Below are 25,622 nucleotides of genomic sequence, written 5' to 3'. Positions count from 1 at the left end.
TGCTCTTTTTCTCTTTACTAGTGAGTTGAGCCCTTTGTCACTTTTTTTTTCTATTTGTATTTTTCTTGTGTGAACTGTCAGTTCCTAGTTTTTGTTCATATTTATTACCATTTATTCAGTTGTCTACCACCAACACTATTGTCTATATTTTTTCTACTGATTTAAGATGTCATGTTTGTCTTATACTAAATTCCCATATGTACATTGTACACTTTCTGGACTTTTTATTCTGTTCTATTAATCCTTTTGCACCTATACCTTACAATTTATATTATTAAAGCTTATATGTTTTATACCAGCATCTTCTTTATTCTTTTAAAAAATTTTCCTTGGGCTTCCCTGGTGGCGCAGTGGTTGAGAATCCGCCTGCCGATGCAGGAGACACGGGTTCGTGCCCTGGTCCGGGAAGATCCCACATGCCGCGGAGCAACTAAGCCCGTGAGCCATGGCCGCTAGGCCTGCGTGTCCAGAGCCTGTGCTCCGCAACGGGAGAGGCCACAACAGTGAGAGGCCCGCATACCGCAAAAAAAAAAAAAAAAAAAAATTTTCCTTGCCCATTTTCTTTTTCATATGAAATTTTAATCAGGTAATAAAATTGATACAAAAATATTATTTGGATTTTGATTGAGATGGGAAGTTCTGACATTTTCCAAATCTTGATATCTCCCCAAATCACAGACTTATCTCTAATATTTAGTCTTCCCATGAGGAACTTGACAGTGTCTGCAGCTATTCACACTTATGTTCTTTGGTAAAGTGGTAGTATTATCTTTACATAAGTCTCAATACATTTTATTTTATTCTATTCTATTTATTTATTTATTTATTTATGGCTGTGTTAGGTCTTCATTGCCCCACCCCCAGGGGGTTAACATTGAAGGTGAAGGAGAGAGTGTAGGAGGTTGAATTGGGAGAGGCAGGGAGGGGCATCATTTATATTTGGTACTTCCATGATGAGAGACACTCATTTAATTGCATCTAGATTGGTTATGAACAGTGTGCCATAATCACATGAACAGATTTCATTGATATGTATCACCAAATGCAGCAGTGCCAGAATATACTATTCTTCAATTTTAAAGTTTTTCTTGCTTCATATTAATGCAATGTATTTCTTTTTTTTTCTTATGTTACAGTTAGCTCTGAAGAGCACAACAGACACCTATTCTTTACAGTACCTAGTCTAGTGCAATAGTGTAGTAATGAAGCCTCAAATGATGAATCAAGCAGGACTAAGGAGATGGTTTATGACATTCTAACTCCCATTCTATAGCTCATTCCAATTGGCATCATTCTCCAGGCCACCAGGGTCCCTCCTACCTTGATAATACTTCTGGTCACACAAGATCCAGAACTTTTCCTATCAAAATGTTATCTTAACTTTTAAATTCCCAGGTCTCTATTTTTCCCCAGTAACCTGTACTCTGGTACTTTAATCTGTGCTAATATTTCAATGGGGTTGAAAAACATAAAAGCTTCTTTTTACAGTCAAGCCATTAGACCCTCTTTCTGTCTCAGGTCTGTTTCCTAAGCATCTTTCTACTTGCAGGCAGGCTCCAGGGATTTAGCCTGCTTACCTCTCTTCTTTCCAGCAATCATGCATCTACTTTACTTCTAGGCCTGGCTTTGGGAATGTTATCTCTTAGACTCCTAGTGAAAAGGCCTGTGGCGATTTAAAAACTATAATTGTTTCTGGATGACTTTATCTTTCCTACATATTTTAGTCTGTCTCAGCAAACTCTCTCCAAACAGGGGATATGTTACAGGACAAGAGTTTGAGGGAGAACTAAATTAACACTGGCCATGGCCATGTTTGTATTCTTTTTTCTTGGCAGAAGGCAATGGGAATAGCTAGAGTGGCATTAGTTAACTCTAGGAAAGATTTGTAGGTCTAGGGAATAAATGTAAATGACTTACATGTGGATTCCATAATAGCCTCATGTAGACTATCTGTGACAACAAGTCATATTCTTCTAGATATCTGATCCCCCCCCACACCAGCTCAAAGGTATATGGAAAGAATGTTGTCATTAGGAGATTACTGATTTACTTGGCTGTGTCTGCCTTCAATAGATAAGACATACAAGCAGTAAAAATGCATGTACATTCTCCTGCTATTCTCTGTAAAGAGGTGCAAATAGGCCCAGTGCCAGGAAATGCTACCAGGCATTATTTTAGTCTTTTGAGTAATGCTTCCTACTACTTTTATCGTTTACATGGGTATTCCAATCCAACAATATTAACAAATTTATGTTTTACAGTCTTATTGACAAATTCAATAAACAATCCTGCAGTCAATGCCTATGACCTAATTTTTTGTATCTTCCTGTAAGTTAAAAAACATAGGTACCATCTTTGGTACTACTGATGGGCCCAATCTTAGAAATTGTTAAAATCTATAGTGCAAAACGGTTATCAATATATTCAATTACTAAAGACAAGCAGTGACATGAATAACAAGTGCTTTATATTATTGCAAAAAGTGGAATAGCTTTCTATTAATTGAGCAAAGGTGTTCTGTTTAAAAATAAAATTCACAGTTGAACACTACTTATGTAGACTCAAAGCTACCACTCAGTAGTGCCATCTGTAACAAATTCTTATCTGAAAAATACATACTAAACTACCGAGCTCATTCTGAAACAAATTTGGGATAAAACATACATTCAAACTTGAGTTTAAAATAAATTAAGAGATTCCAATTGTTAAGGTTTGAATATCTCTATTCAAAAATAGGGTTTAGAAAACCTAATACTTCTCTCCTTTTATAACACTTAGAGGTCTTAATTTGTTAGCTATTGTAGCATGCTTGTTTATTGGGTATTATGTAATATAGGCCACCACTAATAATTTGGGGGAGTTTTGTGTTCAATTGATCACGAACATGAATTTTTTATTGTGAACTATCATGCACGTTACTGCAAATCAAGTTTTTGGAACGAATAAAATAATTATAATACAAACATTCTTTGTAATAAATGTTTGTATTATGTTTTTTTGGACTAGTAATTTAGAGGTATGTTTTTCACCTTTCTTGTCTAACAATTTCCAATACCAAGGAGCCAGATCTTGTCTACATTCTACTTACCTAGTATGTGGACTCTTGAAGAGGAATACCATTGCAGTACTGTGCTCAGAAAGTGTGGGAAAATGGAGCAAAAGCTCAATTCCATTTTTTTCCCTGCCTTTAACAATCAGAATTTATTTTCAGTTTGCACTTTTCTGGAGGGATGAACAATACATCCCTCTTATCTACAATGTGTTTGTGATTTGCTAAACAGTTTTTGTTGTGTTTAAAATATTTTTTGCCTCCTGTTCTATTTAGGAAACAAGGAAGTTAAGCAGGAGCAAAGGTATAGGATCAGTAGGCAATCATTCCTACTTATACAGATGTTATACAGATACTTACACAGATACAGATGTTAACTCCGTGTAGAATGCTTGTCGTCTTCATTAGATTGTAAGTTCCAATGAAAGCAGGGGACTGTGAACACACCAAGCCCTGCTGTTTCCCCAGCATATTGCACTTGGTAGAATTCAAATACCTGTTTAATGAATAAAGAACTCTTTCACATCATGAGAAAGCCATCTGCTGCCCTAAGATAACTGATATACTTAGGTAAATTATCTTGGATGTAATTAACTTTCAAGGAAAGCAAGGTATGATATAGTTGACATATAATGAACTAGAATTTGTTGTTTGTTGTCCTTGTTCATCGGTAAATAGCATGATAATGGGGAAGTCACTTGAGCTCTCTGGATCTCAATGAATGAATTTATGAAATTAAGGGACTGGACTAGATGAAACCAGATAGAAAATTCTAAGTCATTTAAGTTTTAAATGGCTTCCCAATTCTGAAATCACTTAGTGAGAATAGGTCAAGACCACAAAACTTTCAGTTCGTAAATAATAGACAAGGAATATTAGAAAATTTAAAATTTTTAATAAATGTGCTTTGTTCACAAAATGTGAAAAAATACAACAAACACAAACATACATCTTCAGGTAAGCCACCTCCCACCACTTGGCAACTACCATATAAACCACTTGTTCTAGTCATAATCCTGAAGAAACCAAGCAAATGATCATTTGTTTTTGAAACATCAAATTATTTTGGAGAATACTGTTGTGAATGTGACAGGAGGCCCCTTAACTTCTTCATATCCAAACAAAATCATTCTCAAGAGTACCCATACAGCATTAAAGGCTCTAATAACTTCTTGTGTCATTACATATATAATCTGGCACCAACCCACATGACTGCTTATATTTTAACATTTATATGTTGAATTGGCTTTGGTGGAATACATATTAGTTTAAATCTTGCGCCAACCTAATTTTGAAGATGAATTTACAGTAGTAACAAATGAGATTTATAAATCCAAACAAATTTATACTAAGTGAGAGTATAGGTTTTTATAAAGAGATTTTTCTTTAAAGTACTACTTAAAATACATCATGCACTTTGGAGCATAAGCAGAATCAACATCTGTAAACAATCAGAAGAATTTATAGCACCAACATTTTAGCTGTAACACATGGGCTAACTCCAAGGTCATATATCAATACTTACACCAGCCTCTCAAAAGCACTGTTTTCATTTACTTTCAAAGCACTTTTGTTTGGTATGTTGCTTTTCTTTGCCTTTAAGATAGCATTTAGTCAAATCACAGAAAACGGACCGTATGGTAAAGGAGGTACTAACAACACACATTTCTATGTTACCCTGAACACAGTGTTTTTTTTCTTCTTTTGGGTGAGTTACAAGACTTGACCTGTAGTTCTTAATTGGAAAGAAAGTCCTAATTATTCCTTATTATTAAGTAATCTTATGCTATTGAAAGTAAATGAAAAACTTCAAGTTACTTCTGGCATATTTGAGCAACCAATATTTATTGCATTTACTCAACTGACTTTTAGGTTAATTACAATCTTGTTACTTTCATTAATTTAAAATGTGAAATTTAATTTGAAATATTGGGTATACACACTCAACCATTTATATCTTAAAGGGTAAAATTTTTATTTCTAAATAGTTTGACATTCAGAGTTAACTACAGCAATTCACAATAAGCACAAAAACACCTTTATCAGAGTAAAGAAGTTCAGTTTATGAATTTAGGATCAACTATTGAAAATGCAAATTTCCTTTAAAAACGCACACACACAACATTAACCATGAAATCTGAAACTGTGATATTTCAGTGCAAAAACCTCAGTATGAGGTAATTTTAATGTAATAACCACTTGAAAAAAAATCCACACAGTGGCACTCTTAAAAATGATAGTTTACATGACAATTGCTGGCTGACAAGACAATGTGGACTAAATGTTCTTAGCCATTTAAACTAATCTTGTCTTGTTGGACATATATTTCTCCTTAATCATTTGCTTCTGATTCAGAAACACAGAAAGGCATTTATCAATGTGGAAAGGGAAAATTCCCACAGCCAACTAATGGTTTATATATTCAAAGAAAAATTTCTGCTAGGATTTAGATAGAAATTAGAATACCAAAACGTCAAAACCATTTTATGAGATTACCAGCAGAGGGTTAATTTAAAATTTTTCTATATAATTCCAGACTTGTAGTGCAGCACCTCCTTAATGGAAAGGTGAGGACCCTATTAAGGTTGGTCTAGGTAGAACATAAGCTCTCTTACAAGTGCAAACCCTTTCACAAATGTGTTTCGGGTCAGTATTGAGTATTATATTGTTCCTTGCTTAAATAGAAAATTCTGTAAATGAAACCTAAATGTAAAAAAGTAAAAGTGAATTCTCACCGTTAAATATACTTAACACCAAGGCCCAAATCAACAAGAAAGATATGAAAACTCTATTTTGGCAATGGTGTTTACTGTACTATGCTAATCAAATTAGAATACATACTTTGGGGGAAATATCTCCCCAATGTCTGATGCTGCCAAATGAGCAAGCAAGAAAGAATAAGAATTATCAATTCCAAAAAGTTTGGGGAATGTTCAATCATCAGACAAAACTGAGCCAAAATGGCTTTCTATAACAGGTAACAATTTAGTTAGAAAAAAGAATAAGTGCATCACAAAACTACTAAACCAATCTATCTCTGTCACATTTAACTTGTGAGTCATCAAAGTGCAATCTACAGCTTTCTACATATCTTAGTTTCTCATTGCAATGGTTTAAAGTCAACACTGAAAAGATGAAAATAAGAAAAACACATAGCAAACTATGCTTCATTTTTCACAATAGCACTAAAGAGAAAAAGGTACCTTTCTATAATATCTTAGTGCTAAATGCTAAAATAACAGTGGTTTCTGCTATGACAGGAGTCACTCTGCGTGAAACTTTAAGCTTTCTATATAAGAATAAATTTTAAAATCCAGAAGTAGAAAAAAATAGCAAACTCTGTAAACCTTTGCATTTCTTCTATGCAAAGCAGGTTTTAAGTACTGAGTTCATGTTAGTATTTCTGATTAGTGTAAGCAATTAAGTTTAGGAGTCTGAACTGAAAGGGCCTTTTGCTTTTATATTAACTTAAAAGTAATATGGGATCTTCTAGCTCATAGAAAGGAATAGAGCTGGATTGACTTTCTCCAGAATCTGAGTCGTATGGAGCATCAGGGAGCTCTGTGAAACCATATGCTAGCTGTTCATCTTCTATATCTGATCGAACGTAGCAGGAAGGGTTAGAATATTCCTCATCTTCTATACTGTTGAAATCTTGAGGAATATATAACATCCCTGGATAGTTCCTACTAACCAAGTCACTTGTGGTTTTTAGGGAGGTTTTTCTAAATGCCATCAGATGCATATGTGAAAATTTTGAATACTTGAAACGTTTAAAGCCCAGGGACTCTATAGCAATCTTCCAGCTTTTCATCATCATAGCGTGACGGTTCTGATGGGAGGAATCAGGTGTGATGATAAGCAATAAACCATTTAACACTAACAGTTCATGGGCTTTCTTGCAGCAAATCCATCGCTGGTAAGGTGATGGAAAATAGGAAAGAAGGAGAGAGAAAACAACCACATGGAAAAGTTCTCCAGGAAGAGAATCAATAGGGTTTTTTAGCTGCTTCAAAAAGGCATCTATAGCATCCTGTGCAAGCTGGAGTGGTTGCTGAAGCTGCAAATTCAGGAAGTCACATTTATACACACTCTGCAGAAAGGGAAAAACAAGGCATGTTAAGAATTTTAAGATTACCTCCACCTAATTACATAAATTTTAAACCAAGCTATTTCATAGCATTTCTATATAATTCAAGCTTTAATTATGTACCTTTCCCTTATAAATATTCCACTTGCACAGACTTATTCAACCAAAACTTTTACTCAGAAAAATCTCAGAGTAATTAAGCCCAAAGAATTTCTAGTCATCATTAAAAAAACACTATTTCTAAGTAACAGTTAATTAAAAATTAGAAATAATGTTTAAGTATATATATTTTAAAAATAATAAGGGTTTATTTGAAATTTTATTTGGGTAAGAGCTTACAGGGATGATTTATTTCTAAACTTAGTCATATTTATATTCACTTATTCACTTAAACGTTTATAGTTACCAAAAAACAGTTAATATAAAAATAACTTTAAACAAGAGATACCATGAAATAAAGACGAATCAAAGAAGTCAAAGAGGATAATGAAAGCAGTTATAAATGTGTAAAAGCGAAATACCAGAACTTTTTAAGGTCATGAAAAACATCTTTTCAACCATTAACTTTAACCATCTCAAAAGTAATTTTAATAATATGTTGATTCTATTAAAAAGCTAATCTCCGGCTTGAAACAAACTATGTATTAAATTTAACTGAGTCAAATGACCATGAAATACACTACAAGTAAAGAAATAAACAGCACTGTATCATTTGCTGAATATTAAAACTCTAAGGAGACCCTCCGCCTCGGCCTTGAAAGGGCTGGATGGGCGAGTTTGGCGCGATGGCTCGATCCTGGGCGGCAGCGGCTGGAGGCGGCAGCGCGTCCTCCTCTTTGCCCCGGCACCGGCGGTGATTGGAGCAAGTGGCCGTGGCCCCCGATGAGACTGCTCGCAGGCTGGCTGTGTCTGGGCCCGGCGTCCGTGTGGCTGGCGCGAAGGATGTGGACCCTGCGGAGCCCGCTCACCCGCTCCCTGTACGTGAACATGACGAGCGGACTGGGGTGGGTTGGCGGCGGCCGCAGGCGGCAGGAAGAACCACCAGTGGTTTGTGTGCAACGGAGAGAAACTATGCGCATCACTCCAGGCTGTCTTGGTTCAGAGTTACCTTGATCAAGGAACACAGACCTAAACAACAGCACTGAGAAACCGGGCTGGCTATTTATCCAATTATATCACTCTTTTGTGTCATCTGTTTTTAGTCAGTTTATGTCTAGAACATCTATCAATGGGTTGCTAGGAAGAGGCTCAATGCTTGTGTTTTCACCAGACCAGTTTCAGAGACTGCTTAAAATTAATCCAGACTGGAAAACCCACAGACTTCTTGATTTAGGTGCTGGAGATGGAGAAGTCACAAAAATCATGAGCCCTCATTTTGAAGAAATTTATGCCACTGAGCTGTCTGAAACTATGATATGGCAGCTTCAGAATAAGAAATACAGAGTGCTTGGTAAAAATGAATGGCAGAATACAGGGTTCCAGTATGATATCATCAGCTGCTTGAATTTGCTGGACCGCTGTGATCAGCCCCTGACTTTGTTAAAAGACATCAGAAGTGTCCTGGAGCCAACTAGAGGCAGGGTCATCCTTGCTCTGGTCTTACCTTTTCATCCCTATGTCGAAAACATAGGTGGCAAGTGGGATAAACAATCAGAAATTTTGGAAATCAAGGGGTAGAACTGGGAAGAACAAGTGAATAGTCTGCCTGAAGTTTTCAGAAAAGCTGGTTTTGTTATCGAAGTTTTCACCAGACTGCCATACCTGTGTGAAGGTGACAAGTATAAAGACTACTACGTTCTGGATGACGCTGTTTTTGTTCTCAAACCAGTATAAACATGTGGAGGTTGAAGTCTTCAGAGTCCACCCCAAGAATGTATGCTCCAGAAGAGAGTCTGTGTTCTCAATTTTGTGAAGGGAGGACATTTGGGGACTGCCATTCTAAATATCATGCAGGAATTTTAAAAGCCCAAATACTAATTATTTCTTTGTGGTGTGTAAAAAATGTTTTTGAAAAGCAAAAACCCAACTCTTTGAGGATTTTTATTAACTCTTTACTCAGTAATGCAGGTCACACTCTGATTATGGGAGATATATGTATTTTTTTGAATTTTTGAATTTTAGTTTATTTTTTTATATAACAGGTTCTTATTAGTTATCCATTTCATACATATTAGTTAGTGTATATATGTCAATCCCAATCTCCCAATTCATCACAGCATGTCCCCGGCCACTTTCCCCCCTTGGTGTCCATATGTTTGTTCTCTACATCTGTGTCTCTATTTCTGCCCTGCAAACCAGTTCACCTGGAAGATTTTTTTTAATACTTAATTGCAGTAGGGACTCATTCTCAGGCAAAGCAACAGTCATGACTTCACGTGGAACCAATAAATATGGATTGTCTTTAATAAAATGAAGACTAGCAGGGGCTTCCCTGGTGGCGCAGTGGTTGAGAGTCCGCCTGCCAACGCGGGGGACACGGGTTCGTGCCCCCGTCCAGGAAGATCCCACATGCCGCGGAGCGGCTAGGCATGTGAGCCATGGCCGCTGAGCCTGCGCGTCCGGAGCCTGTGCTCCGCAACGGGAGAGGCCACAACAGTGAGAGGACCGCGTACCGCCAAAAAAAAAAAAAAAAATGAAGACTGGCAATAAAGCTGTCCATCCAGTTGTAAATACTGGTTATAGGATATAGCCACTGATACTCTTTGATGTTTAGAAATTCTATCATTATTCAAAAAATGTTTTTAATCATGCTAATAAACTTTTTTGGAGATGGAAAAAAACCCCACAAAACTCTGTGGAAATAATCCAGAATAAGAAAGCAGTTTTAAAATTAGATAAAAATTAGTTACTTTTATATATAACAATAGTTAATTAATTATCAAAGATATGAGCTAATACCTTAGTCCCTCAATTCTGTTAGTGTGTAGACAAGCTGGTCACACAAGCATCTGGACTATGTATTAGGAAATGTGACACAAAGTTCTACTATGTGGAACTACATGGAAAAAGATTGTTTTTCTTCTTCCTTTTGCTCCTTTTGGGGCAGGGGGATAGCTTTATTGAAGTATAACTGATGTACAACCTGAAGTATAACTGACACACAAACATTTAAAGTGTACACTTTGGTAAGTTTTAACATTTATACACTCATAAAACCACTACTACAATCAAATTAATGAATAGATCCAACACCTGCCAAAGTTTTCCTGTGCCCCTTATATAATCCCTTCCTTGTACCCTCCCTGTTCTTCCCCTGCCACTAGGGAATCATTGATGTGATTTCTATCTCTATAGATCAGTGGGTATTTTCTAGAATTTTATATAAGTGGAATAATACAGAATAATGTACTCTTATTTTCATACAGCACAATTATTTTCAGATTAATCCATTTTTTGCTTGTATTGATAGTTTATTCCTTTTTAATTGCTGAGGTAGGCTACTATATTAAGATATACCATACTTTGTTTATCCATATACCTTTCATAGATAACTTGGTTGTTTCTAGTTTTTGGCTATTACAACTAGAGCTGCTATGAGCATTCCTGTTTGTCTTTGAATGGACATGTTTCATTTGTCTTGGGCAAATACCGAGGAAAGGGGTGGCTGGATCATATAGTACATGCAATTTTAACTTTTAAAGAAACTTCAAAACTATTTTCAAAAACACTTATACTGAGTTTTACATTTCTACCAGTTTATTGTTGTTCCAGTTCCTCCAAATCCTCATCAACACTTGGAATGGCCAGGCTTTTAAATTTTAATCATAGTCACAGATGTGTAGCAGTATATTGAAGTTTTAATTTGGATTTTCCTAATGAATAGTGATGTTTACCTGGGTATCTTCTTTGGTGAAGTGTTTTTTCAGTTTTTTTGCATAGTGAAAAATGATTGGGTTGTTTTAAATTAAAAGCCGATTTTCTTATTGAATTTTGAGAGTTCTTTATTCTTCATCCAAGTCCTTAATCTGATATATAACTTGAAAACATTTCCCTCAGATTATGGCTTGTCTTTTCATTCTTTTAACCATGTCTTCTTTTTTTATTGAAATATGGTTAATTTATAATATTAGTTTCAGGTGTATAGCCCAGTGATTCAGTATTTTTAGAGATTATACTCCATTAAAAGTTGTTATGAAATGGCTATATTCCAGAGTGCTGTATAACATATCCTTGTTGCTTATCAATTTTATACACAGTAGTTTGTATCTATTAATCACATACTCCTATCTTGCCTTTCTTCCCTTCCCTCTTCCCCACTGGTAACACTAGTTTGTTTTCTATATCTGTGAGTCTGTTTCTGTTTCTGTTTTACTATACATTCATTTGTTTTATCTTTTAGATTCCACATATAAGTGATATCATATAGTATTTGTCTTTGTCTGACTTATTTTACTAAGCATAATATTCTCTAGTTCCAACCATGTTTTTGCAAATGGCAGAAATTTCATTCCTTTTAATGGCAGAGTAAGGTTCCATTGCGCGTGTATGTATGTGTATATACCTGTGTGTATGTGTATATATGTGTATGTATTTTCTTTATCCATCCGTTGATGACACTTAGGTTGCTTTCTTATCTCGGCTATTGTAAATAATGCTGCTATGAAAACAAGGGTGCATTTATCTTTTTGAATTACTACTTTCATTTTCTTCTAATATATACCCAGGAGTAAAATTGCTGGATCATATGGTTGTCTATTTTTAGTTTATTGAAGAACCTCTATATTATTTTCCTTAGTAGCTGCACCAATTTACATTCCCACCAACAGTGTACAAGGGTTCCCTTTTCTCCACATCCTCTCCAACATTTGTTATTTGCAAACTTTGAGGACAGCCATTCTGAGGTATAAGGTGATATCTCATTGTTGTTTTGATTTGCATTTCTCTAAATTAGCAGTGTTGAGCATCTTCCTTCCTATTAGCCATCTGTATGTCTTCTTTGGAAAAATGTCTATTCATGTGTTCAGCCCATTTTTCGACTGGGTTGTTTGTTCTGTTGATATAGAACTGTATGAGTGTTTACATATTTTGATATTAACCCCTTGTCAGTCATATCATTTGCAAATATTTCCTCCCATTCTGTGGGTTGTCTTTTTGTATTGTCGATGGCTTCCTTAGCTGTGCAAAAGATTTTAAGTTTAATTAGGTCCCATTTGTTTATTATTGCTTTTATTTCTTTTGCCCTAGGAGACAGATTTGAAAAAATATTGTTACAACTTATGTCAAAGAGTGTTCTGCCTATGTTCTCTTCCAGGAGTTTTATGGTATCATGTCTTATGTTTAAGTCTTTAAGCCATTTTGAGTTTACTTTTGTGCATGGTGTGAGGGTGTGTTCTAACTTCATTGGCTTACATTCAGCTGTCCAACCTTCCCAGCATCACTTGCTGAAGAGACTGTCTTTTGTCCATTTTATATTCTTGCCTCTTTTGTCATCGATTAATTGACCATAGGTGTGTGGGTTTATTTCTGGGCTGTCTATTTTGTTCCATTGATCTATGTGTCTGTTTTTGTGCCAGTACCATGCTATTTTGAATACTGTAGCTTTGTAGTATAATCTAAAGCCAGGGAGCGTGATATCGCCAGTTTTGTTTTTGTTTTCAAGACTGCTTTGGCAACTTGGGGTCTTTTGTGATTCTATATGAATTTTAGGATTAATTGCTTTAGTTCTGTGAAAAATGTCATGGGTATTCTGATATGGATTGCATTAAATCTGCAGTTTGCTTTGGGTAGTATGGCCCTTTTAACAACCTTATTCTTCCAATACAAGAGCACAGGATACACTTCCATATTTATGTATCATCTTCAATTTCCTTCATCAGTTGTTTTATAGTTTTCAAAGTATAGGTCTTTCACCTCCTTGGTTGAGTATATTCCTAGGTATTTTATTCCTTTTGATTTTAATGGGACTTTTTCTTTTTTACTTTCACTTTCCAATAGTTCATTACTAGTGTATGGAAAAGCATAAGATTTCTGTATATTAACCTTATATCCTGCAACTTTACTAAATTCATTTATTAGTTCTAATAGTTTTTTGGTGGAGACTTCAGAGTTTTCTATATAAACTATCATGTCATCTGCAAATAATGACAGTTTTACTTCTTCCCTTTCAACTTGGATGCATTTTATTTCCTTTTCTTGCCTGATTGCTGTGGCTAGGACTTCCACTACTATGATAAATAGAAGTGTGAGAGTGGGCGTCCTTGTCTAGTTACTGAATTTAGAGGAAAGGCTTTTAGCTATTCACAGTTGAGTATGAAGTTAGCTGTGGGTTTGTCATAAATGGTCTTTATTATGTTGAGAAATGTTCCCTCTATACCAATTACGATGACAGTTTTTATCACGAATGGATGTTAAATTTTGTTAGATGCTTTTTGTGTCTACTGAGATGATCATGTGACTTTTATTCTTTTGTTAATGTGGTGTGTCACATTAATTTGCAAATACTGAAACATCTTTGCATCCCTGGACTATATCAAATTTGATGATAGTGTATGATCTTTTTAATGTATTGTTGGATTTGGTTAGTTAATATTTTGTTGAGGATTTTTGCATCTATTTTTATCAAAGATATTGGCCTGCAATTTTCTTTTTTGTAGTGTCTTGGCTGTTTTTGGTATCAAGGTAATGGTGGCCTTGTAGAATGAATTTCAGAGTGTTCTGTCCTTTTCAATATTATGGACTAGCTTGAAGAGGAAAGGTATTAGCTCTTCTTTGTATGTTTGGCAGAATTCCTCTGTGAAGCTATCCAGTCCTGAACTTTTGTTTGCTGGGCGTTCTATTAAATTACAAATTCAGTTAAACTACCAGGGATCAGCCTGTTCAAATTGTGTTTATTCTTGTTTTTTTTTTTTTTTTAACGTCTTTATTTGAGTATAACTGTTTTACAATAGTGTGTTAGTTTCTCCTTTACAACAAAGTGAATCAGTTATACATATACATATGTTCCCATAACTCTTCCCTCTTGTGTCCCCCTCCCTCCCACCCTCCCTATCCCACCCCTCTAGGTGGTCACAAAGCACAGAGGTGAACTCCCTGTGCTATGCTGCAGCTTCCCACTAGCTATCTAATTTACATTTGGTAGTGTGTATAGGTCCCTGCCACTCTCTCACATCGTCACAGCTTACCCTTCCCCCTCCGCATATCCTCAAGTCCATGCTCTAGTAGGTCTGTGTTTTATTCCCATCCTACCACTAATCTCTTCATGACATTTTTTTTTTTTTTTTAGATTCCATATATATGTGTTAGCATACGGTATTTGTTTTTATCCTTCTGACTTCACTCTGTATGACAGACTCCAGGTCTATCCACCTCATTACAAATAACTCAGTTTCATTTCTTTTTATGGCTGAGTAATATTCCATTGTATATATGTGCCACATCTTCCTTATCCATTCATCTGTTGATGGACACTTAGGTTGCTTCCATGTCCTGGTTATTGTAAATAGAGCTGCAATAAACATTTTGGTACATGACTCTTTGAATTATGGTTTTCTCAGGGTATATGCCCAGTAGTGGGATTGCTGGGTCATATGGTAGTTCTATTTGTAGTTTTTTAAGGAACCTCCATACTGTTCTCCATAGTGGCTGTATCAATTTACATTCCCACCAACAGTGCAAGAGTGTTCCCTTTTCTCCACACCCTCTCCAGCATTTATTGTTTCTAGAGTTTTTGATGATGGCCAATCTGACCGGTGTGAGATGATATCTCATTGTAGTTTTGATTTGCATTTCTCTAATGATTAATGATGTTGAGCATTCTTTCATGTGTTTGTTGGCTATCTGTATATCTTCTTTGGAGAAATGTCTATTTAGTTCTTCTGCCCATTTTTGGATTGGGTTGTTTGTTTTTTTGTTATTGAGCTGCATGAGTTGCTTATAAATTTTGGAAATTAATCCTTTGTCAGTTGCTTCATTTGCAAATATTTTCTCCCATTCTGAGGGTTGTCTTTTGGTCTTGTTTATGGTATCCTTTGCTGTGCAAAAGCTTTTAAGTTTCATTAGATCCCATTTGTTTATTTTTGTTTTTATTTCCATTTCTCTAGGAGATGGGTCAAAAAGGATCTTGCTATGATTGATGTCATAGAGTGTTCTGCCTATGTTTTCCTCTAAGAGTTGATAGTGTCTGGCCTTACATTTAGGTCTTTAACCCATTTTGAGTTTATTTTTGTGTCTGGTGTTAGGGAGTGTTCTAATTTCATACTTCTACAGGTAGCTGTCCAGTTTTCCCAGCACCACTTATTGAAGAGGCTGTCTTTTCTCCAATGTATATTCTTGCCTCCTTTATCAAAGATAAGGCGACCATATGTGTGTGGGTTTATCTCTGGGCTTTCTATCCTGTTCCATTGATCTATATTTCTGTTTTTATGCCAGTACCATACTGTCTTGATTACTGTGGCCTTGTAGTATAGTCTGAAGTCAGGGAGCCTGATTCCTCCAGTTCCATTTTTCGTTCTCAAGATTGCCTTGGCTATTTGGGGTCTTTTGTGTTTCCACACAAATTGTGAAATTCTTTGTTCTAGTTCTGTAAAAAATGCCAGTGGTAATTTGATAGGGATAGCATTCAATCTGTAGACTGCTTTGGGTAGTAGAGTCATTTTCACAATGTTGATTCTTCCAATCCAAGAACATGGTATATTTCTCCACCTATTTGTATCATCTTCAATTTCTTTCATCAGTGTCTTATAGTTTTCTGCATACAAGTCTTTTGTCTCCTTAGGTAGGTTTATTCCTAGATATTTTATTCTTTTTGTTGCAATGGTAAATGGGAGTGTTTTCTTAATTTCACTCTCAGATTTTTCATCATTAGTGTATAAGAATGCCAGAGCTTTCTGTGCATTAATTTCGTATCCTGCTACTTTACCAAATTCATTGATTAGCTCTAGTAGTTTTCTGGTAGCATTCTTAGGATTCTCTATGTATAGTATCGTCATCTGCAAACAGTGACAGCTTTACTTCTTCTTTTCCGATTTGGATTCCTTTTATTTCTTTTTCTTCTCTGATTGCTGTGGCTAGAACTTCCAAAACTAGGTTGAATAAGAGTGGTGAGAGTGGGCAACCTTGTCTTGTTCCTGATCTTAGTGGAAATGGTTTCAGTTTTTCACCATTGAGAACAATGCTGGCTGTGGGTTTGTCATATATTGCCTTTATTATATTGAGGAAAGTTCCCTCTATGCCTACTTTCTGCAGGGTTTTTATCATAAATGGGTGTTGAATTTTGTCAAAAGCTTTCTCTGCATCTATTGAGATGATCATATGGTTTTTCTCCTTCAGTTTGTTGATATGGTGTATCACGTTGATTGATTTGCGTATATTGAAGAATCCTTGCATTCCTGGAATAAACCCCATTTGATCATAGTGTATGATCCTTTTAATGTGCTGTTGGATTCTGTTTGCTAGTATTTTGTTGAGGATTTTTGCATCTATGTTCATCAGTGATATTGGCCTATAGTTTTCTTTCTTTGTGACGTATTTGTCTGGTTTTGGTATCAGGGTGATGGTGGCCTCATAGAATGAGTTTGGGAGTGTTCCTCCCTCTGCTATCTTTTGGAAGAGTTTGAGAAGGATAGGTGTTAGCTCTTCTCTAAATGTTTGATAGAATTCGCCTGTGAAGCCATCTGGTCCTGGGCTTTTGTTTGTTGTAAGATTTTTTATCACAGTTTCAATTTCAGTGCTTGTGACTGGTCTGTTCATATTTTCTATTTCTTCCTGGTTCAGTCTTGGCAGGTTGTGCATTTCTAAGAATTTTTCCATTTCTTCCAGGTTGTCCAGTTTACTGGCATAGAGTTGCTTGTAGTAATCTCTAATAATCTTTTGTATTTCTGCAGAGTCAGTTGTTACATCTCCTTTTTCGTTTCTAATTCTATTGATTTGAGTCTTCTCCCTTTTTTTCGTGATGAGTCTGGCTAATGGTTTATCAATTTTATTTATCTTCTCAAAGAACCAGCTTTTACTTTTATTGATCTTTGCTATTGTTTCCTTCATTTCTTTTTCATTTATTTCTGATCTGATCTTTATGATTTCTTTCCTTCTGCTAAATTTGGGGTTTTTTTGTTCTTCCTTCTCTAACTGCTTTAGGTGCAAAGTTAAGTTGTTTATTCGAGATGCTTCCTGTTTCTTAAGGTATGATCGTATTGCTATAAACTTCCCTCTTAGAACTGCTTTTGTTGTATCCCATAGGTTTTGGGTCGTCGTGTCTCCATTGTCATTTGTTTCTAAGTACTTTTTGATTTCCTCTTTGATTTCTTCAGTGATCACTTCATTATTAAGTAGTGTATTGTTTTTTGTTTTGTTTTTTTTTTTTTTTTTGCGGTATGCGGGCCTCTCACTGTTGTGGCCTCTCCCATTGCGGAGCACAGGCTGCGGACGCGCAGGCTCAGCGGCCATGGCTCACGGGTCCAGCCGCTCCGCGGCATGTGGGATCTTCCCGGACCAGGGCACGAACCCGTGTCTCCTGCATCGGCAGGCGGATTCTCAACCACTGCGCCACCAGGGAAGCCCAAGTAGTGTATTGTTTAGCCTCCATGTGTTTGTATTTTTTACAGATCTTTTCCTGTAATTGATATCTAGTCTCATAGCGTTGTGGTCAGAAAAGATACTTGATACGATTTCAATTTTCTTAAATTTGACAAGGCTAGATTTGTGACCCAAGATATGATCTATCCTGGAGAATGTTCCATGGGCACTTGAGAAAAATGTGTATTCTGTTGTTTTTGGATGGAATGTCCTATAAATATCAAGTAAATCCATCTTGTATAATGTATCATTTAAAGCTTGTGTTTCCTTACTTATTTTCATTTTGGATGATCTGTCCATTGGTGACAGTGGGGTGTTAAAGTCCCCCACTATTATTGTGTTACTGTCAATTTCCACGTTTATAGCTGTTAGCTGTTGCCTTATGTATTGAGGTGCGCCTATGTTGGGTGCATAAATATTTACAATTGTTATATCTTCTTCATGGATCGATCCCTTGATCATTATGTAGTGTCCTTCTTTGTCTCTTGTAATAGTTTTTATTTTAAAGTCTATTTTATCTGATATGAGAATTGCTACTCCAGCTTTCTTCTGATTTCCATTTGCATGGAATATCTTTTTCCATCCCCTCACTTTCAGCCTGTAAGTGTCCCTAGGTCTGAAGTGGGTCTCTTGTAGACAGCATATATATGGGTCCTGTTTTTGTATCCATTCAGCCAGTCTGTGTCTTTTGGTGGGAGCATTTAATCCATTTACGTTTAAGGTAATTATTGATATGTGCGTTCCTGTTACCATTTACTTAATTGTTTTGGGTTGTTCTTGTAGGTCTTTTCCTTCTCTTATGTTTCTTGCTTTGAGAAGTTCCTTTAGCATTTGTTGTAAAGCTGGTTTGGTGGTGCTGAACTCTCTCAGCTTTTGCTTGTCTGTAAAGGTTTTAATTTCTCCATCAAATCTGAATGAGATCCTTGCTGGGTAGAGTAATCTTGGTTGTAGGGTTTTTTCCTTCATCACTTTAAATATGTCCTGCCACTCCCTTCTGGCTTGTAGAGTTTCTGCTGAAAGATCAGATGTTAGCCTTATGGGGATTCCCTTGTGTGTTATTTGTTGTTTTTCCCTTGCTGCTTTTAATATGTTTTCTTTGTATTTAATTTTTGACAGTTTGATTATTATGTGTCTCGGCGTGTTTATCCTTGGGTTTATCCTGTATGGGACTCTCTGTGCTTCCTGGACTTGGTTGACTATTTCCTTTCCTATGTTAGGGAAGTTTTCAACTATAATCTCTTCAAATATTTTCTCAGTCCCTTTCTTTTTCTCTTCTTCTTCTGGGACCCCTATGATTCGAATGTTGGTGCGTTTAATGTTGTCCCAGAGATCTCTGAGACTGTCCTCAGTTCTTTTCATTCTTTTTTCTTTCTTCTGCTCTGCGGTAGTTATTTCCACTATTTTATCTTCCAGGTCACTTATCCGTCCTTCTGCCTCAGTTATTCTGCTACTGATCCCGTCTAGAGTATTTTTCATTTCATTTATTGTGTTGCTCATCGTTACTTGCTTCCTCTTTATTTCTTCTAGGTCCTTGTTAACTGATTCTTGCAATTTGTCTATTCTATTTCCAAGATTTTGCATCATCTTCACCATCATTATTCTAAATTCTCTTTCAGGTAGATTGGCTATTACCTCTTCATTTGTTAGGTCTGGTGTGTTTTTATCTTGTTCCTTCATCTGCTGTGTGTTTTTCTGTCTTCTCATTTTGCTTATCTTACTGTGTTTGGGGTCTCCCTTTTGCAGGCTGCAGGTTCGTAGTTCTATCTATTTTTGGTGGCTGTCCCCAGTGGCTGAGGTTGGTTCAGTGGGTTGAGCAGGTTCCCTGGTTGGGGGGACCAGTGCCCCTGTTCTGGTGGATGAGGCTGGATCCCGTCTCCCTGGTGGGCAGGTCCACGTCTGGGGGCGTGTATGGGGATGTCGGTAGCCTTACTGTGATTCTAGGCAGCCTCTCTGCTAATGGATGGGGCTGTAGACCTGTCTCACTCTTTGTTGGGTATAGGGTGTCCAGCACTGTTCGTTGCTGGTCCTTGAGTGAATCTGGGTCTTGGTGTTGAGATGGAGATCTCTGGGAGATATTCGCCGTTTGATATTACGTGGAGCTGAGAGGTCTCTTGTGGACAGTGTCCTGAGGTTAGTTCTCCCACCTCAGAGACACAGCCTTGACACCTGGCTGGAGTGCTAAGAGCCTTTTGGGAGGTCTGAGGTCTTCTGCCAGCGTTCGGTGGGTGTTCTATAGGAGCAGTTCCACGTGTAGATGTATTTCTGATGTCTCTGTGAGGAGGAAGGTGATCCCCCCGTCTTACTCTTCCGCCATCTTCTCAACGTTTGAATGCATGCAGTCTTCAACCCAGTGACAGAAATTTTTTTTCCATGTTCCGTGAGAGAGCGGAGGCTGGTCTTTCCACCGTTCACACAGAAAGGGCTCAACTGGCTCTTTCTAGCATTGTTTTCCAAGTCAATAAAGCACCAGGTGAGATGAGGAGAACGGAGAATGGATGAAGGATGAGGGGCATCACAAGCAAATCTTTTTCTGTTGTTGAAATAACTTTCTAGGCCCAAGATGGAGCGGCTTCTGCCTGGGGTGCCGCGTCAGCAAATACTCTGTGTTTATTCTTGATTCAGTCTTGGCAAGTTGTATGTTTCTAGAAATTTATCCATTTCTTCTAGATTGTCCAATTTGTTGGCATATAACTGTTCATAGTATTCTTTTAATTTTTTTTTTTTTTTTTTGGTATCTCTGTGGTATCAGTTGCTATTTCTCCTCTTTCATTTCTTATTTTGTTAATTTGGATTCTCTTTTTTTATTGGGTGACCCTGGCTAAAAGTTTATCAATTTTGTTTGTCTTCTCAAAAACCAGCTCTTTGTTTCATTGATCTTTTCCATTATTTTGGGGGTCTCTATTTCATTTATTTCCTCTGTGATCTTTATTATTTCCTTCCTCCTGCTGACTTTGGGCTTTGTTCTTCCTCTTCTAATTCCTTTAGGTGGTCCACGATTAGGTTGTTTGAGATTTTTCTTCTTGAGGAAGGCCTGTATTGTGATAAACTTCCCTCTTAGAATTGCTTTTGCATCCAATAGATTTTGGAAAGTTTTGTTTCCATTTCCATTTGTCTTGAGGTATTTTCTGATTTCCTCTTAGATTTCTTAATTGAACCATTGTATTTTATTTAGTAGCATGTTGTTTTAGCCTCCGTATTTGTTCTTTTCCCATTTTTCTTCCTGTAACTGATTTCTAGTGTCATACCGTTGTGGCTGGAAAAAATGCTTGATATAATTTCTTTCTTTATTTTTTTTTCTGTATGTGGGTCTCTCACTGTTGTGGCCTCTCCTGTGGCAGAGCACAGGCTCCGGACGCGCAGGCTCAACGGCCATGGCTCATGGGCCCAGCCGCTCCACGGCATGTGGGATCTTCCCGGACTGGGGCACGAACCTGTGTCCCCTGCATCAGCAGGCGGACTCTCAACCACTGCGCCACCAGGGAAGCCTGATATAATTTTTCTCTTAAATTTGTTGAGACTTGTGTTGTGGCCTAGGATGTGATTGATCCTAGAGAACATTGCACATGCACTTGAAAAGAATGTGTATTTTGCTGTTTCGTGATGGAATGTCCTGTAGATATCTATTAAGTCCAACTGGTCCTTTCTGTCATTTAAGACTACTGTTGCCTTATTGATTTCCTATCTGGGTGATCTGTCCATTGATGTCAGTAAGTAAGGTGTTAAAGTCCCCTACTATTATTGTATTCTTGTCAATTTCTCCCTTTATGTCTGTTAGTTATTTGCTTTATATATTTAAGTGCTCTTGTGTTGGATGTATATATGTTAATGAGTGTAAAACTTATTGTAGTGATCCCTTTATCATTATATAATGCCTTTGTCTTTTGTTATACACTCTGTTAAATTTTATTTTGTCTGATATGAGTATTGCTACCCCCACTTTCTTGTTATTGTATGAAATATCTTTTCCATCCCCTCACTTCCATTCTGTGTGTATCTTTAGCTCTGAAGTGAGTCTCTTATAGGTAGCACATAGATGGGTCTTGTTTTTTAGGACAATCAACCACTCTATGTCTTTTGATAGGAACATTTAGTCTATTGGCATTAAACCGATTATTGATAGGTATGTACTTACTGCCATTTTATTACTTGTTTTCTGGCTGTTTTTGTAGTTCTTTGTTCTTTTCTTCTTTTGTTTTTTCCCTTGTGGTTTGATGAACTTTGTTTAGTAGTACGGTTGTGTTCCTTTCTTTTTAATTTTTGTCTATCTATTTTAAGTTTTTTTATTTGTGGTTACCACAGCGTTCATATGTATTGACCTATAATATATCTACTTATTTTAAACTTAGTCATTTAAGTTCAAACACATTCTAAAAGATCTACATTTTAAATTCCCCTCCCATTTGTGTTTTGACGTCATATTTTACATCTGCATGATTCTCCCTTAACTGTTTATTGCAGTTACAGTTGCTTTCACAATTGATTCTCTGTCTTTACTATATATTTGCCTTTCCTAGTGAGATTTTCCCTTTCCTGTAGATCCTTACTTCTTTCCACTTAGAGAAGACCCTTTAACATTTCTTTTAGGGTAGGCTTAGTACTGATAAAACTACTTTTTGCTTGTCTGGGAAGTTCTTTATCTCGCTTTCTATTCTTTTTCTTTTCTTTCCTTTAAAAAAATTTTTTATACAGCAAGTTCTTATTGCTTTCTATTCTAAATAATTGTTTTGCCGGGTATCCTAGTTTGCAGGTTACCCCTTTCAGCATTTTGAATATATCATGCCACTCCCTTCTGGCCTGCAAAATTTCTGCAGAGAAATCAGCTGACAGCCTTACAGGAATTCCCTTGTATATGACTCTTTGTTTTTCTCTTGCTGTCTTTAAATTCTCTCTTTAAATTTGCCATTTCTATTATGATATGTCTGGATATGGGTCTGTTTGGGTTCATCTTTTTGGGACCCTCTGTGCTTCCTGTACCTGGATATGAGTTTTTTTTCTCTTTCAGGTTTGGGAAGTTTCCAGCCATAATTTTCTCAAATCCATTTTTGATCCTCTTCTCTCTTCTCCCTTTGGGACCCCTATAAGGGGTTTAGCCCTATTTGTGGACTCTCTGTTATATTTCATTGATAATCTTGACAGTAATACCACACTGTTTTCATTACTATAACTTTAAAATAAATTTTGAAACTGTCCAGGCACTATCCTTTTAAAAAGTTGTTATTCTAGTACCTTTGGATTTCCACACAAATTTTAGAATACATTTTTCAATTTCTACAAAAAGACCTGCTAGAATTTTGATCAGGGTTGCACTGAATCTACAGATCAATTTTGGGAAAATGGATGTGTTAAAGATATTGAGTTTTTCCACCAATAAACACAGTATATATCTCTACTCACTTAGGTCTTCTTTACTTTCTCTTGATAATTTATAGTTTTCAATATACAGGTTTGCCACATATTTGTCAGCTTTATATTTCATATAAATATATGTTCATATATTAAATACTTCATATTTCTGATGCTATTATAAGTGGTACTATTTTAAATTTCTAGTTGATTGTGGCCAGTATATATGAATTGATTTTTATATGTTAATCTTATATCTTGCAACCTTGTTAAACTCACTTACTGGTTCTAGTAGCTTCTCTGTAGATTCCACAGAATAATATAATAGATAATCAATGTCATCTGTGAACAAAGACAGTTTTACGTCTTATTTTCCAATTTGGATGCCTATCGTTGCTTTTTCTTGCTTTCCTGCACTGGTTAAAACTTATAGAGAATGCTGAATAGAGATGGTGAGAGTAACCTTATCTTGTTCTTTTTTCAGTTTTTATTGGAAAAACATTTTTCTTTCACTAGTAAGTATGATGTTAGCTATAGGTTTCTTTTTTAGTATATTACTGTGATGAAAGGAATAAGTGGGTTTTTTTTATGGTATATGTAATTTTATTTTTAACCATTTTTAAACTGAAGTATAGTTAATTTACAATGTTGTGTTAGTTTCAGGTGTACAGCAAAGTGATTCATTTATATATATATTCTTCAGATTCTTTTCCATTACAGATTATTGCAAGACACTGAGTAGAGTTCCCTGTGCTATACAGTACGTCTTCGTTGTTTATCTATTTTTTATATAGTAATGTGTATATGTTAATCCCAAACTCCTAACTTATCTCCCTACCAAACCTGTCCCCCACTATCCCCTTTGGTAACCATACATTTGTATTCTGTCTGTGAGTCTGTTTCTGTTGTGTAAATAAGTTCACTTGCATCATTATTTTTTAAGTTCCTACATGTAAGTGATATCATATACTATTTAACTTTCTCTGTCTGACTTCATGTAATATGATAATCTCTAGGTCTATCCATTTTGCCACAAATGGCATTATTTCATTCTTTGTTATGGCTGAGTAATATTCCACTGTGTATATATATACTACATCTTCTTTATCCATTCATCTGTTGATGGACAGTTAGGTTGCTTCCATGTCTTGGCTATTGTAAATAGTGCTGCTATGAACACTGGAGTGCATGTATCTTTTCAAATTGGAGTTTTCTCCAGATATATGCCCAGGAGTGGGATTGCAGAATCTTATGGTAACTCTATTTTTAGTTTTTTAAGGAACCTCTATACTGTTCTCCATAGTGGCTGTACCAAATTACATTCCCACCAACAGTGTAGGTGGGTTCCTTTTTCTCCACATCCTCTCCAATATTTATTATTTGTAGACTTTTTAATGATGGCTATTCTGATTGGTGTGAGGTGATGCCTCACTGTAGTTTTGATTTGCATTTCTCTAATAATTAGTGATACTGATTATCTTTTCATGTGCCTGTTGGCCATTCATATGTCTTCTTTGGAGAAATGTCTATTTAGGTCTCCTGCCCATTTTTTGACTGGGTTGTTTTTTTGATACTAAACTTTATGAGCTGTTTGTATATTTTGGAGATTAATCCGTTATTGGTAGCATTGTTTGCAAATATTTTCTCCCAGTCTGTAGGTTGTGTCTCTTTGTTTTGTTGATGGTTTCCTTTGCTGTGCAGAAGCTTTTAGTTTAATTAGGTCCCATTTGTTTTTATTTCCATTACTCTAGGAGATGGATCAAAAAATAAATATTGTTGCAATTAATTTCAGAGTGTTCTGCCTATGTTTTCCTCTAGGTGTTTTATAGTATCTGGTCTTATATTTAGGTCTTTAATCCATTTTGAGTAGATTTTTGTACAGGTGTTAGAGATTGAGTATTTTTTTTAACATTAAACCAATCTTACACTCCTAGAATAAATCAAACTTAGCCGTGATGTATTATCCCTTTTGAAATACTGTTGGGTTTAATATGCTAGAATTTTGTAGACAACTTTTCTGTCTACGTTCATGACGGATATGGTCTATAAGTTTTTGTTGTTGTTCTGTAATGTCTCTGGTTTTGGTATTGGGGTAATGGCCTCATAGTTAAATAAGTTAGGAAGTGAAGCCATTTGAGCCTGGAATTTTCTTTGTGGGAAAGTTTTTAACTGCCAATTCAAATTTCTTTAATACATTTAGGGCTACTGAGGTTATGTATTTCTTCATGAGTGAGCTTTGGCAGTATGTGTCTTCCAAGGAGTTTGACCATTTCACTTAAATTGTGGAATTTATTGGCATAACATTTTTTGTAATATTTTCCTTTCTTTTAATATTGGTAAAAGATACATGATGTCACACCTTTCTCTTTATTTCCTAATCAGTATGGCTAGTGATTTATAAATTTTATTGACCTTCTCAAAGAGGTGGTGTTTGCTGAAGGTTTTCTATTTCATTGATTTCTGCTGTAATCTTTATTATTTTCTTTCTTGGATTTAATGTGGGCTTGTTTTTTTCCTAGTTGGAAAGTTGATGTCATTACTTTGAGACCTTTCTTATTTTTCTAATAAAGGTGTTTAGTATTGTAACATTTCCTCTAAGTACTATTTTAGTGATTTTAGTGGCATCCTATG

At 36.0% G+C, this 25,622-nt stretch overlaps 1 protein-coding gene and 1 pseudogene across 1 annotated transcript in view; one reads left to right on the top strand and one right to left on the bottom strand.

Annotated features, from left to right (window-relative positions):
- Nucleotides 1–3,922: 3,922 nt before the first annotated feature.
- Nucleotides 3,923–25,622, bottom strand: part of BMT2 (base methyltransferase of 25S rRNA 2 homolog) — a 102,594-nt gene continuing 80,894 nt past the window's right edge. The window contains exon 5 of the mRNA XM_059074596.2: nucleotides 3,923–7,142. Coding sequence (XP_058930579.1) covers nucleotides 6,513–7,142 — 630 coding nt within the window. The 3' untranslated portion in view covers nucleotides 3,923–6,512. The remainder of the gene's footprint in view (nucleotides 7,143–25,622) is intronic.
- On the top strand, nucleotides 8,022–8,972 carry LOC131762808 (protein-L-histidine N-pros-methyltransferase pseudogene; annotated as a pseudogene).

This window comes from Kogia breviceps, chromosome 9, assembly GCF_026419965.1.
Source record: "Kogia breviceps isolate mKogBre1 chromosome 9, mKogBre1 haplotype 1, whole genome shotgun sequence".
In the NCBI taxonomy this organism is placed as follows: Eukaryota; Metazoa; Chordata; class Mammalia; order Artiodactyla; family Physeteridae; genus Kogia; species Kogia breviceps.
Note: the sequence above shows the minus strand (reverse complement) of the source record. Positions and strands in the feature narration are given on the sequence as shown.